We start from the raw sequence: 16,038 nt of genomic DNA, 5'->3' as shown, positions 1-16,038 counted from the left end.
CTAGTACTTGGCTGGGCTTTCTAATAAACTAACTGTAAGATTTAACCAATTTACTAATCACTTTGTACTGAAATGTTGCAAACTAAAACTACTACCTGCTCTGTCAGTGAAACATGGTGGACTGAACACATGCCCTCATTTTGCCTCCCTCCTGAAAACCCATCAAGATGACTCCAGATGAATAAAAAAGGTATAAACCCAAAAGGACAAAAAAGAATGGGCGGAGGGGGGGAGTCTGGGAGAAAGCAGAAAACAGACAGATGGTGCAGAAGATGGAGCAAAGCGTATGTTTTGCTACAGCTGGTGCTAGAAGCTTAAAGGGCTCCAGATCTGAAAATGAATAGATGTAAGAAGTTTTAGTTTCCAGAGGGCAAGCGGGGTAAGAACGGGCTCCCCTCGTGACAGAACACAGGAACCAGGGTAACCAAAACCAGAGACTTGAGTGGGGCTCCACCAGCCACGGAAAGCTCAAAAAAACCCAAATATACAAAGAAACAAACAAAACAAACAAAAAACCTGGATCAAATGAGTTTAAAAGAAATATGTTTAAGATACTGAAAAAAATCAAATAATAATATCTATCAAGAGAACTCTAAATTATTAAACAAAAGTAGGCAGAAAGGGAAGAAAAACAAGCGGATAAGAGAAAAATGAGAGAGCCTAAGAGTAAACCACAGTGTCTTCACAGACCTGACGAACTCTGACTGGACATGACTGAAGGGAGAGTCAGTGAGTCAGGACACAGTAGCAAGGAGTTCATTCAGAAGGCAGCAAAGACAGAGAGTCAAAACATGGGAAAATAGCTAAGAGACAAGGAGGACAAATAAAAAGATGTTAACATAAGTGACAGAGGAGTTGAGAAGTCCCTAAACATGGAAATAGAGAGAATGGCCTAAAGGGTGAGTGCTGTCATTTTCTAAAACTGAAGAAAAACATGAGTTTTCAAGTGTTCAGTGAATACAAAGTGGCATAAATAAAGTTAAATGGGGCATATGAAATTCTAATAACCCATTACAGAGAAAATCTTAAAAGCCACCAGATTCTGAAGACAGGTAACCTACCAAGGACCTACTGTAAGACTGATAGCACACAGTAGGTATCATAAGGCAGCAGATATGGGGCGTCTGGGTGGCTCAGTGGGTTAAAGCCTCTGCCTTCGGCTCGGGTCATGATCCCAGAGTTCTGGGATCGAGCCCCGCATCGGGCTCTCTGCTCAGCGGGGAGCCTGCTTCCCCCTCTCTCTCTGCCTGCCTCGCTGCCTACTTGTGATCTCTCTCTCTCTGTCAAATAAATAAATAAAATCTTAAAAAAAAGTTGACAATAGATACCATAATGGCGGAAGACAAATGCAAAATAAAGACAGAGACACTTTTAGACTTGCAAAGATTAAGAAATGTATTGTATTGCCCACAAACCCTAACCTGAAAGAGTCACTAAATACATTTCTTTCATGAGAAAGAAAAGGGTATCCAGGAATGCCTGGCTGGCTCACTTGGTAGAGTGTGTGATTTTGATCTTTGGATTGTAAATCTAAGCCCCACACTGGGTATAGAGATTACTTAAAAATAAAATCTTACCAAAAAAAAAAGCATCCAGAGAAGGAAGTGGGATGCACGAAACAATGGTGAACAAACGGAGATTATTGGTAAATTTAATATACTGCATATGCCGAAGAAAGTAAGCTACCAGATCAATTATTCCAACCTTAATACTGACTCACATTTACCTGAAGCTGAACAACTTGTTTAACTCATTTTGTTAAAATGCTATAATCCTTTTTGGAAGTAACAGAAAAAAAATTAATGGGACAATTTTTTTTTGTAAATATTGACTTAAAATATTTTAAATATGTTAAACAATCTGAAAAAACTGCATATATGCATTTATATCTTTTCGGTGTTCATAGCGCAATATAGACAATTAAGCAATAATTATGCCTTGTTCTTCTGTTTTGGAAATCTTTTTGAATGTGAATGCCCAATATTAGAGAAAGTTTGTAGAATCAAGGTATATCACACACTACTGGCAGAAAAATCAATTTTATAAGCTTTCCACAGGACAGCTTGGCAGGATATACCCCAAATCTTGAAACAGAGATATATTTCCCTGTGCCTTTCGATTTGGTGTTCAGTGAATACAAAGTGGGGTAAGTAAAAGGATTTTAGGTATTAACCCCAAAGAAACAAAACTGAGGGGTGGGGGAAAGGCAAACTAAATATAATTCTGTATCTGTATAAATTCCTACGGTTTAACTTGCTACTATTTTAGGATATAAACCTAAAGTCCTTTAAAATGTCCCAAAAGAAAAAAAAAAAAATGCCCCAAAAGTGTTGCTTCCTATCCTCTAACTTCCAGCATCATCTCACACATCTCTGTCCCTTTCCCCCCCTTCATCCACACACACTGATTATATCCCAGGGCTTTGAACTTATCTCACTCCTTCCCACTTCAAGGTCTTGACCCATGCTGTTCTCTGTCTAGAATGTTCATCCCTGACCTCTTCGCTTGGTTAATTACTGTTCATCCCTCAGAGCTAAATGCACAAGTCGCTTCCTTAAGGAAGCCTTCCCAGAGCCCCCAGAGATCAGGCACACACCAATTATACACTTTGGGACTGCCCCACCTATGTCTTTTCCTGAACTTCTTGTAATTAAAACTTTTTATGATAGTTACTATTTTGGATCTCCTACTTCTTGTTTCATAATACAGTCTCATTATTGGTCCATGCCTGGCTCACTTTATTCAGTTAATTATTTTTAATAACTGCACCCATGAAAGTAAGCATGTTGAATCTTGTGTCACCATTCCCTTGTTTTCCTATTAAGAAAATTAAATACAAGCCATGAAACAGATTTTTAACCATAGAGAACAATCTAATGGTTACCAGAAGGGAGGTGGGCTTGTGTGTGAAATAGGTGATGGGGATGACAGAGGGTGCTTGTGATGAGCACCAGGTGATGTATGGAATTGCTGAATCCCTGTATTGTACACCTGAAACTAACATAACACAGTATGTTAACTACTGAAATTTAATGGGAATTAAAATTAAATGGAATTTTTAAAAAAGACAATTAATTATATACACATACTTATTTAAGTACATATATATGTAAATCGTATATTAATATATCTTCCCACCTTGTTAAGTACATATTAACAGATTGAAAGAGAAGAATATCTGACTTGAACAGATGCAAAAAACACTTAAGAAAACCCAATACAGGGCGCCTGGGTGGCTCAGTGGGTTAAGCCGCTGCCTTCAGCTCAGGTCATGATCTCAGGGTCCTGGGATCGAGTCCCACATCGGGCTCTCTGCTCAGCGGAGAGCCTGCTTCCCGTCCTCTCTCTCTGCCTGCCTCTCTTGTGATTTCTTTAAAAAAAAAAGAAAAAAAAAAAAGAAAACCCAATACAAATTCATAGATTCTTAATGAATTAGGCATGTAAAAAGACTTAATCTGATAAATCTATGTTTAAGGGGAAAAAAAAAGAAAAACTAGAGCAAGGGCACCTGGCTGGCTCAGTCAGTTAAGTGAGCAACTCTTGGTTTCAGCTTGAGTCCTGATATCAGGGTCCTGAGATCCAGCCCCAGGTCAGGCTCCACGCTCAGTATGGAGCATGAAGCCTAAACATGGAGCCTTTTTGGGATTCCCTTTCTCCCTCTCCCTCTGCCCCTCCCCACTGCTTGTGCCTTCTCTCTCTCTTTAAAATAAATAAGTAAACTTTAAAACCTAAAAAAATAAAACACTAGAGCAATTATCATTCCAAATGGAGAAACAATAGAAGAATTCCATTAAAGTAAAAACCAAAAGAAAGACGTCCCCAATCACAACATCTACTTAACACTGTGTTGGAGGTTTATCCATTGCAAAATGACAAGAAAAAGAAACTAAGGATACAAGGATAAGAAAACAAAAAATAAAATTGTCATTATTTACAGATGACATTTCGATAGAAAACTCCAAATAACTAAAAATAAATTATTCAAATCATAAGTAAAATTAAATAATTATTTTGCAGTAAGTTTGATGTCTGTCTCCCCTACTAGACAGAATATAAACTGCAAGCAAGAGAGACAATATCTGCCCTTTTCATCACAAAAACCCTAGTGCCCAGTACATTGCCTCTCCTGAGGCTCAATAAATATCACTGAATGAATGAACATAAAGGTATTTACTATATACCACACACTGGCAAGATCCTTGATACAGACTACTTCATTTCATCTTCACAAATCATCCCCATTTCACAAACGATGATTAAAAACAACACCTAAGGGGCGCCTGGGTGGCTCAGCGGGTTAAAGCCTCTGCCTTCGGCTCAGGTCATGGTCCCAGGGTCCTGGGATCGAGCCCCGCATCGGGCTCTCTGCTTGGCTGGGAGCCTGCTTCCTCCTCTCTCCCTCTCTGCCTGCCTCTCTGCCTACTTGCCTACTTGTAATCTCTATCTATCAAATAAATAAATCTTTAAAGAAAAAAAAAAAACAAAAAAAAAACAAACAACACCTAATACAGTTCTTTCTTTTTTTGAGTTCTTGATTTTTTATCACATATTATTTAAATCTTACTTGGGGTTATCCGAGGTTTGAACATACCACGAAATAAAAAAAGATATTATAGAAAGGCTTAATTTTCCAATCCAGACACAGCTTTCTGGTTGGAAACTGTCAGGTATCACTACATCAGACCAGTTTCATTATCTCTGCAAAGCTGTTTGAGGGACAGACTGAGTTTGAAAAAGTCATTTAAAAGGCCTCAAAATTATCCTGATGCTCATGGCTCACTGATTTTCACTAGCTATAGCTTGGCTTCAATACTATTTCTCACTTGGAAACACAAATACTACAACATAAATTTCTATTAACACCAAGCAGTATTACATAGATTAAATTACAGTACCCCCATGTAGCACGACACTCCATATCCAAGGAAGTAGTATGTTAGCTCAATGTGCATACTGGAAGAAAGCCCACAATATATTGCTATGCGGGAGCATTGAGGTTGAATAATAATAATAATGATAATAATATATTACTTTGTAAAATTAAAATCACACTGTTAGGTAATTGTTATGCGGCAAATCATACCACTATGATGATAAGTTATTATCTTGTAACTACGTGTGAGAAAAGTCTGAAAGGACAGACAGCAAGCTGCTAACATTAGTAAGGAGTACAACAGAGCAAAGGGCTGGTGAGTTTTCATTTTTATGTTATATATTTCATAGTGTTTCTGACTGTTTATTACCAGCACACTTCATTTCCTTTTTTTTTTTTTTAAGATTTTATTTGTTTATTTGACAGAGATTACAAGTAGGCAGAGAGGCAGGCAGAGAGGGGGAAGCAGGCTCCGTGCTGAGCAGAGAGCCCAATGTGGGGCTTGGTCCTAGGACCCTGAGATCATGACCTGAGCCGAAGGCAGAGGCTTAACCACTGAGCCACCCAGGGGCCCTGTCACTTCTATACTTTTATAAATAAGGGGACAAACCAATTGTGGGGGAGTATGCAGGGTATGATACCAAAGCCTGCCATCAGAAAACACACACAATGGAATCAACTCTGGTTTTCTTGGGTTAAAAACAAAGTTATCCTTACTCTCAAATATTTCAGGAAAAAAAACTTATATATGAAAGAATAATAAAGTAAATGAAACAAAATGTTAACACTTGTGAATCTCTCAAATTTTCTGTAGGTTTTAAATTATTTCAAAATAAATAGATAAATAAGAAAAAAGGGAGAAACTATATAGTTATTTGGCTAATATTGAATTAAAAGCATCATTTCTGTCTTTTCCCAAAAAACACTCATAAAAGACAGCCTCAGGATTCTAAATATAACTGCGTGCATGGCTCCACAGCTTTTCACAATGAAACTGACCAGTTGCCCTTGCCCTATTTTATCCCAAGTTTATATTACAGATGAGCCAATAATGTAGTCATTCCAAAATTTCCCTTTTCAGGTCTTTAGATGTAGTTGTCTCCCAGGTGCAGTTCTCAGTTGTGGCCATCATGTGGCAGACTAACTTTTCACCTGGTTATCAGATCAATGATGGGGACATAGTCAGAAGTCCAACAGAGTCCCAGAGGTCTAGCAATAGACCTGACCAGGCAACATGCTTAAGCAGAATGTTTCTTATAGCTTGTGACATGGTGGCATAGAGCACCAAAGGCAGTGATATTTAAAACATTAAGTTGTTCATATTCCATATTATAATTACCTCTCTATATATAATAATTCTGATACATATACACAATGGAGCCCTTAAAGACAGGCAATAATTTAATTGAATCAGAACACAGAGCAATTTCTATCACAGGGCATTGTCAAAAACAGTAGAGAGGCACCTGGGTGGCACAGTCAGTTAAGTGTCTGACTCTTGGTTTCAGCTCAGGTCATGATCAGGGTTGTGAGACCGAGTCCTGAATCAGGCTCCACACTCAGCGTAGAGTCTGTTTAAGAGTCTCTCTCCCTCTACCTGTACCCCTTCTGCTCCTTCTCTCTACCCCATCCCAGTAAGAAAATAAAGAAAGAAATCTATAAACACAAACAAACAGTAGAACAATTTTCCAGCAATTAATGGAGCCTATGATCTAGGTGTGATACCTGCAGAGGCCGCCAGCTCAATAAAAGATCAAGGTTGGGGGGGGGGGGGGCGGGGAGAAAATAAATAAATAAATAAATAATCGATCAGGGAAAGAGTCAAAGAGAGTCTTGCTAAAACCACTGCCCTCACAAGGTGACTGAGCACCAGACTCTTCATACTGCAGGGGAAACAGACATCACTAGAATAACCCAGCCAAATCTCTACACAAATCAACAACAACAAAAGCAAATGGGGGTAAGGGCTGTCAGTATTCAGGATTGCTATGCTATAATACCTAAAACGTCCAGTCTTCAATAAAAAATTATGAGACACACAAAAACACCAGAAAATGTGAACTAAACACAGAATAAAAGCAGGAAAAGAAACTGCCAGTGAGAGGAAACAGGTGTCAGATTTAATAGACACAGCCTTCAAGGCAGCCATAATAAATGCATGATGATCAAAGAAATAGAGAAAACACACTTTAAGAAGTAAAGGGAGGTATAATGACAATGTCTCATCAAATAGAGAGTATCAACAGAGACAGAAGTAATTTTTTAGAAGGACCAAATGGACCCAATAAAGAAAATGAAAAGAAAGCCCTCAGAAAGGGGTAAACTTTTTCAGCTCAGATATCTGGTAAGAGAACTGAATCTAGAATATATAAAGAACTCTTACTGCTCAATAATAAAAAGACAATTAATCCACTTAAAAATGCGCAAAGGATCTGCAAAAACAGTTCTCCAAGGAAGACTTACAAATGACCAATAAGCACGCTGAATGATGTTCAGCACCATTAGTCACTGGGGAAACGCAAATCAAAACCACAAGACGCTACTTCCCACCCACGAGGTTGGCTCTAATGAGAGACAGACAAGTGTTGGTGAGGAAGGGGAGAGATCAGAGCCCTCACATAGGGCTGCTGCCACCATAAAATGGTGCAGCTAATTTTGGAAAACAGTCTGACTGTTCTGATCCTCAAAAAGTTAAATACAGGTGCACATGGGTGGCTCAGTGGATGAAGGGTCTGCCTTCAGCTTAGGTCATGATACCTGGGTCCTGGGATCGAGCACCATGTCAGGCTCTCTACTCAGTGGGGAGTCTTATCTCCATCCTCCCCACCCCCTAACATGTGCCCTCTCTCATCGCTTTCTCAAATAAATAAAATCTTTTTTAAAAAGGTTAAATATAGAGTCACCACATTACACAACAATTACACTCTTAGGTATATATATCCAAGAGAAATGAAAACATATGGTCACACAGAAACTTGTATATGAATGTTGGTGGCAGCATTATTTATAAGAGCCTAAGATTTTTAATCTGATGATGTCCAATTTATTTTTTCCTGTGCACCTGGACTTGCTTACCTTGAGGGAACTTGGGCATCTCCCTCTGTGTGCAGCCATTTCTCTCTAAGGCTCTGATGCCAGGAAAACAGACCTTGTAGGGGAAAGTGGAAGTGGCCACTGAGCACTAGAAAAAATGATTCAGCAGGCCAAGTAATAGACCAGCTGCTCCAGTGGGAATGGGAATGCTGAACTCCCTTAGCTCCACTTCAGGAGGGAACGGGAAACCCTCTGAGAAAGTCCTGTTCAGAGGGTACCACTCTTAGTGGGATAAGGGTGTCTCTCCCCTCCACACAGAAGCATGGGGGAAGCTGCAGGTCCTGCTTCCTATCAGTGGCATCACCCATGGATCCACAATCACTGGAAAATAAAACCTGAAACAAGATAGCAGACAAGAAATTGAAGACTACCACTTAAAAAGTTCATATCCCTGAGACGTCTGGGTGGGAGAGTCTGTTGACCATCCGATTCTTGGCTTTGGCTCTGGTCCTGCTCTCAGGGTGGTGAGATAAAGCCCTGTGCCGTGCCCTGCATGGGGCTCTGCACTTAGCATGGAGTCTGCTTAAGATTCTCTCTCCCTCTCCCTCTTCCCCTCCCCTTGCTCACCCGTGCTTTCTCTCCCTTTCTCTCTCTCAAATGAATAAATAAATCTTTAAAAAAAAAAAAAAAAAGTTTAGGGGCACCCGGGTGGCTCAGTCAGTTAAAGTTCACCTTGGCTCAGGTCATGGTCCCAGGGTCCTGGGATCAAGTCCCTCATCGGGCTCCCTGCTTGCAGGGAACCTGCCTCTCCCTTTCCCTCTGCCACAGCCCGCCCCCCAACTGCTTGTGCTCTCGCACTCTTGTCTCAAGTAAATAAGCAAAAAAATCTTTAAAAAAAAGAAAAGTAACACTCTTCCAATTCAATGCAAGAAAGCCAAAACTTCGCCAACAAATTTCTTTCTCAGAAGCTGATTTTAACAATCAGTCTCATTAGCATTCCAGGGGAAAGACTAGAGAACCACAGAAAAAGGAAAAATAGGGGGTGTTCATAACAAATGTTCATGAGGGGCGCCTGGGTGGCTCAGTGGGTTAAGCCGCTGCCTTTGGCTCAGGTCATGATCTCGGGGTCCTGGGATCGAGTCCCGCATCGGGCTCTCTGCTCGGCAGGGAGCCTGCTTCCCTCTCTCTCTCTACCTGCCTCTCTATCTACTTGTGATCTCTCTCTGTCAAATAAATAAATAAAATCTTTAAAAAAAAAAAAACAAATGTTCATGATTGTTTCAGAGTAAATAAAGTATTTATTACAGAGAAGGAAACTGCTGGGTAAAGAAGTTAGTAAGAAACTGCCTAGGAAAAATGTAAAATTCCTGAAAATATTTCAAGGTCATCTCTCTATTTCTAATTGGAACCAGCTCCATGAGTCTATTTTCATGGCTGCTGCCCTTGGGATAATAAGCGCTCCTGCGGGTTATGTATTCACTCCGCGCCACACCCTGTGCTAGGCCTCGTCCATATGCTGCCCCACTTAATCTTCATCCGCAGCTAAAGTGCACACACAGGTCCTCAAGAGTTTTCCAGAAGTCCCTGCTCTGCCCTGTAGCTCTGAAGCCCTTCTAACTCCTCACTCTTCTGGGAGGTGTTGCAGAATGCGGTTGCTTTTAAGTCAATCTCCACACAAAGGATTCAAGTTTTTCAGTCCTATTACAGAGGTTTTCTAGATTACTGATTCATCCAAACAAATATTAATTATCAACTGTTTTCCAGAGACTGTTCTATGCATGCACATTACAAAAATAAAAGATGTGGTACTCGCCCCAAGACGGTGAATAAAACAGAGATTCAATAGAACAAATGCTAGGGGAGCTCAGGAGAGTGGGTAATCACGGAAGACTTCCTGAAGGAGGTGATATTTGAGCTGAACTTGAAAGGCTGACTAGGCATTAGAAAAAAGGGGGAAAGGTATGCCGAGTGCAAGAACAGCATGTGCAAAGAGACACAGATAGGAAAGCATGGCCCAGTCAGGAAATAACAAATAGCAGATCACTGCTGAAAGGTACAGTGCCAGGGGTAAGAGACATAAGGAGGTCAGTGGGGTTCATCACCAAGGGTCATGCTAAGAAGACTGGCGCTGACTCAAACAAGAATAGAAAACCACACAACTAGGCCTACATCCAATCCACAGTTCTCTGCTATGAGACTGATGTTCACCCACCAGACCCGGACACACACGCCCCACATTCAAGGTTCTTCACGTGCTGTCTGCACAAATACCCCCGACACCGCCTCCTCTATTCCGTACAGGCTTTGGATCTTGTGGGTCCTGATCTTTCTTCCATCCAGCCCTTTACACCCGCATTTTCACCTCAGCCTGATTCGAATTGCTTATTGGCTCCACAGCTCCCGTGTAGACTTGTATTTGATGCTTAACAGCAGCAGAGGGCAGAAGAGGCCCATGAATAATTTCAAGATCCTGCATTTCCAACAAGTTCTCAGGTGACTCCAGTACTGCTGGTCCACAGAGCGCACTTTCAGTCGTGGAACAGCCCCTTGCATACTATCTGAGGTCAAAGATCTCTTTTTCTAAATTTCTAATCTGTGGCACACCAATATTTTCAGAAAATAAAATAAAAATAAATTACAAGGAAAAGGAAAATTTTAAGAGACACACAAAACAGAAGTCTCAACTTTGTCTTATTGAAGTCAATAAATAACAATATTTCGAAGGCCAAATTACACAGGTCGGCTGCGCTCTCCCAGCATTTCCTTCCCCGAACACAACTCCAATTGCAGCAACATAAGAAATCAAGGCATGCTCATAATCAGGTGTAAGCTCTACCTGAGATTTTACTGGCAAAGGAAGGGCTGTACTAGAACAATGCGAAGAATTTGCTCTGGGGCTCTGTGAATATATACTTTGTGAAATGGAGCTGACATAAGACAGCTTTTGACAGATAGAGTCCCACACATCCGACCACCTACCTTGCCACTCTTCCCCGCAGGTCTCCCAAACCCGAGAGCTGACGCATCTCCAAGGTCTTTAAGGCGGAATTCGTTCCGTAGCTGATGTTGTCCCGGGCCCGGATCTGCTCCTGCAGTACCTGAGCAACACAAAAACCACCAAGAAGGTCATCTGAGATGTACGTGCTGCCACAAAAGCATTTTTTATTTTTGGCAAAAATAAGACCATTTAACTCCATTCATAAGAGGCTTCTTAACAGCCACGTGATATATATGTGTACGGAGAACCAGGGGCTCAGAGACACCTCAGAGCTCTCACACAGACCCAGTCCCTTCATCTGCTACTAAAAACCCTGAGACTTGGGGCACCTGGGTGGCTCAGTCGGTTAAGCGTCTATCTTCGGCTCGAGTCATGATCCCAGAGTCCTGCAATTGAGCCCCACATCAGGCTCCCTGCTGCATCTCCCCCTCCTTCAGCCACTCCTCTTGCTTATGCTCTCTTGCTCTCTCAAAGAAATAAATAAAATCTTAAAAACAAAAACAAAAACAAAAAACCTGAGACTTGGGTGTCAGGTGACTTGGTGGAGCCCACCACCACCCAACTCCCCCCGCTGCTGCAGGACGGGGCAAAGCTCAGACTAGAACTCGGACCCTGGACATTTGCTATACAGTTCAGAGTTTTTCTACCCACCCCCCAGGCTGTTTATCAATAGTCATTGCTTTAAGTTAACACTTCCTAAATCTACCAAGAAACAATAAATGAGAAGCAAGCAGAGACAGGGATGGGCAGGGGTTGTCAGACAAACAGGTCCAAATTCAGCTCCTCTCGCTGTGTGGCAATCCCGGGCAAGTGTGCAAAGTTCTAGCTTCCTTTTCCTGCTCGGTTCATAGTAATGGTGATTGTACTCTTCAGGGCACGCTGAACAGTACATGAGCTAATGCATAGGAAGCACTTGCAATGCCTAGCGTGCCCCAAAGACGGCAAATACTGATCTCCTTCTAGTACTTCTCTAAGAACAGTACTGGTGCTGCAAAGGCAGAATGGTGTCTCTTAGATAAGCGTTAAATGAAAGCAGAGCTGCTTGAAGACGGGGTGGCCCAGCGGAAGCATGGCCTCGTGGGACATCCATGCTGGGAAGGCCTCTAAGGAATGGTGGCAATGCAGATGGGCAGGTCACCCTGTTGTTTCCTGAGCATGGACCAGAAAGAGGAGCCTGGTGCTGCCCTGCAGTGCCATGTGCCAAAGCAAATCCACGCTCTCGGGAGCCCTGTGTGACAGGCCAAGACCGAGGCACAAGCAGCTGCTCTGCTACAAAGTCCCACGGACGGCAAGTGACCAGCCAGTGCTGACCCAGCAACGAGGCTTCAGAACCTACACTGTATGCTGCCTTGCTGCCTGCCCAGAACAGGAAAGAGATTGGGCTGAAGCACGACAGACAGACAGACAGATGGACAGACAGACTAGAGAACCCAAGTCCTAGGTCACAGGAGACCCCACAAAAGTACAAGTTACATCCGACATTTCTTCTATTTCCTTGTTCTTTCATGCATGCCTTCCTTCCTGTCCTCCCCTTCTCCACTTTTATTCTGCCCTCACACCACCTTCACCGCCACCGCCTTCCCTCCCTTTTGCAAAGAAGAAGCTCTTGATTTCCTGTATCTTTTCCCTTTCAACCATTTAATCATGTTCATCTACTTGATTAATGTCAGTTTCATATTTTCACATTCTTCTTGCTTCCTTTTGGGTCTACTCGCTCTTCTAGAAATTTCCCAAGATGAGCATTGAGTTCCTTTATTTATATGATGTCTTCCCTCAGAATGAAGACTTGACTTAGAACAGTATTTGCTGTGTCCTCAGGTTGGGTGTGATGTGCTTTCCTTCTTACGGTTTTCAGTTCTGAATTCCTCTTTGATCTGAGGATATTGAGATATCTAGGGATTAGAATTGTGTTTTTTCACTGTCAAGCAGTTAAATTTTTTGGTCATATTTCTCACTTATTTCTATATTACTGGCTGAGGATCAAAAATATGGTATGTGATATATTTAATTTTTTTAATATATTAGAGTTTGCTTTGTGGCACATGTTATTAAATGTTGCATGCAAAGAACTACTGAAGGAACAAACGGTTCAATATTGTCTGTTAGATTGAGTTTGCTGATTCCACCACTTACTCTCTCTAGATCTTATTTATTTTTGGTAGATTTCTCCATCTATGAAAGACAGTTTATGAATTCTCCCCTTGTAAAATATTTTCATCAAGTTCTCCTCACATTTTTAACACTTTTCATTTTATGTCTTTAGCTGCCATCTTATTTGGCACATACAGATTTGTGATCAAAGTGGCCTGACCATTACACGATCACCTTCTCTTCTGATGTAGTGCTTTTAATGCTGTTTCTTCTCGCCTAATATTAACATTGCAACTATGCTGTGTAAGTAATAGAGCAAACATCTGCTTGGCCTAACTGTACGCCGGGCACTATTCTGCATGCTGTAGGCATGTTAACCCATTTAATCCTCACATAGTACCCTCTGAAGCAGGTACTATTATTACCCCCATTTCACAGGAGGTAAAATCTCTAAGATATTAAGTAGCTTGCCCAAAGCCACTGTCAGTAAGGATCTGAACTGGGATTTGAACTGGGGACTCCGGCTCCACAGACTGCTGTCAATCATGACACTGCCCTTGGCTTGTGTTTTCCTTCAACGTTTCATCTCACTTTTTATAGACAATTTATGTTGCTTCTTGTTGCTTCCTCACTCCTTTTCCTTATTTTGACCAGTTTAATCAGGTTACCATTCATCGTTCTCCCTCCCCTTGTGAACTGGGGAATGTTCGTGGCCATTGCTATTCCATGAATGGCTCCTTTCCCTTCCCCAGGTCCATAACCACACGCGTCTACCCCAGGCTCTGTTCCTGCGCGGCTCCCCTCTCCTCCGCATGAGACACTCAGCACACCTCACGCCCACCCTCCTTCACCCTCCAACCCAGATGGCTTATTGGGAAGGATTTTACTTTTCTTCCCCAACTCAGCTTTGCTAAAATAACTCGGGACTTCTAGTTGGGTTATAATTAGAATTTTCCTTGTAAAATGTCGCTTCTGTTTCAACAATTTTTTCTCTTTCTTTCAAGGCTTCTGTTACCCAGTCCCAGGCATCCTTCAATATCCATTTACATGAAATACTACAGGTCTTATGGATCACTGACTACCTTTGTGCTTCTCCTTTTCATTTTCTCCTACCTTAGGGTCTCTGTGTAGACTCCCTAACACTATGCTCAGATCAGGCGTTTGGATGAACACTGAATTCCTGCCATGTTGACAACCTTCCTTCTCTCACCCTGGAGGGTGGGGATCCACTGAAAGGGTATGGAATTCTTGACTTCAAGGCCTTTCCTCCCAGTGAACTTAGAGGCTGACCAGTCTGGTGCTTTTTCCTCTGTACATTTCTCAGCTCCTTATACTTAGAAGCTTGTAAGATTTTGTTCTTCTATTTTGGAGTTCAGTTTTACCAGGATGTAGCTAATTGTGGATTTTTTTTTTTTTTTTTAATTTCAATTCTACCTGGAAGTCAGTGAAATCTTCAACCTGTAGTCTCAGATTATTCTCCTATGTAGCTATTGTTTCTTCTCCATCTGTTTCTTTGTCTCCTTCTGGAACTCCATTATTCACATGCCCTAGATCTGTCCCCCGGTCTTCTATCTTTCCCCTCATGATTTCCCTCTCTTTGTATTTGACTCTGATGTTCCAGCATCTCTTCTACTGTGCCTTGTGGGCAACTAATTCAATTCATGAAAGTAATCATCCACTGACTCAAAAATTTAAGTTCAAGGGAGAAATTTTATGCTGTACCCAGATCTCCTAAGTGTCCTGTGTTAGTCAGCTGGGGCTACAAGAACAAAATGCCACAGACTGAGTGGCTTATGAACCACAAAGATCTATTCGAAGTTCTAAGACTGGGAAATCTGGTCTGTTTCGGGGGATGGGTGGGGAGTCCTTTCCTTGGCTTGCAGATGGCTGTGTGCCTTCCTTCTCACTATGTCCTCACAGTGGAAAAACAGAGCACATGAGCAAACAAACAAATAAAAAGCAGAAATAGACCCATAAGTAAAGACCGAACTGATGGTTGCCACAGGGGAGGGGTGGGGGATGGGCAAAAGGGGATGAAGGGGAGTGGGAGGCACAGGCTTCCAGGTACGGAATGAGGATGTCAGGAAAATAAAAGGCACAGCCTTGGGAATACAGTCAATGACACTGTAATAGCACTGCGTGCTGACAGTGGGTAGCCACACTTGTGATACGCACAGCACAACATAGAGACTTGGGCACAGATGTATCTAAGTTGTTCTGAGCTGCCTTTTCTCAACTATTCTTTTTTTAAGTATGCAGACAACTGCACTTACATACATTTTTCAGGATTTTCAAACTCCCTGGTAAAAAGCAGAAATTAGCAATGCGAGGCCTTTGTGTCTTCCTTATTGGAAACCAGTTGGAGCCTCTATAGAATAGAGTAACAGTAATATGGAATATTTCACTGAAAGGAATTTGGAACTGCTAGACCTGTTATTTGCTATAGTTTCCAGCTTTTTCTGAATGAAGAAAGCTCTATTAAGAAGAATGCAAACCAGCTACAATACCTGTGAATGACGAAACGTTAGTCATCTGAACACATTCTTGTAGGAAAACTTCAGATCTGACTAATCTGGTTCTGACACTCTCCCACTGATGAAAAGGCGCTGGTGTTCCCTTTTCATAGGAAGTAACACTTATTCGTTACAGTTTATAGAAAGTATTTTTTACATGTAATGCTTCAAACCTTTATTGTAATACTAAAGACCAGGGATTCTTAAGCATCTTTAAGGTGCATAAGAATCCCCAGGTGGCGGGGCGCCTGGGTGGCTCAGTGGGTTAAAACCTCTGCCTTCCGCTCGGGTCATGATCCCAGGGTCCTGGGATCGAGCCCCACATCAGGCTCCCTGCTCAGCACTGAGCTTGCTTCCCCCACCCCCCTACCCGCCACTCCCCAGCCCCCCGCCTCTCTGCCTACTTGTGATCTCTGTCAAATAAATAAATAAAATCTTAAAAAAAAAAAAAAAAAAGAATCCCTAGGTGGCTTGTTAAATACACAAATCTCCTGGGCCCCACTGCCAGAGAGCCAAAGCTGGGGTGTGGG

General features: G+C 41.9%; 1 protein-coding gene across 3 annotated transcripts in view; it reads right to left on the bottom strand.

Moving 5' to 3' along the window:
- Nucleotides 1-16,038, bottom strand: part of FAM81A (family with sequence similarity 81 member A) — a 112,425-nt gene that overhangs the window by 27,947 nt on the left and 68,440 nt on the right. For all 3 annotated transcript variants that reach the window (XM_046007407.1, XM_046007406.1, XM_046007408.1), the window contains exon 4: nt 10,886-11,004. In XM_046007407.1, coding sequence (XP_045863363.1) covers nt 10,886-11,004 — 119 coding nt within the window. The remainder of the gene's footprint in view (nt 1-10,885; nt 11,005-16,038) is intronic.

The sequence above is a fragment of the Meles meles genome, chromosome 6 (genome assembly GCF_922984935.1).
Source record: "Meles meles chromosome 6, mMelMel3.1 paternal haplotype, whole genome shotgun sequence".
Taxonomy (NCBI): domain Eukaryota; kingdom Metazoa; phylum Chordata; class Mammalia; order Carnivora; family Mustelidae; genus Meles; species Meles meles.
The sequence above is the reverse complement of the archived record's forward strand: the minus strand, read 5'-3'. Positions and strand labels throughout refer to the sequence as shown.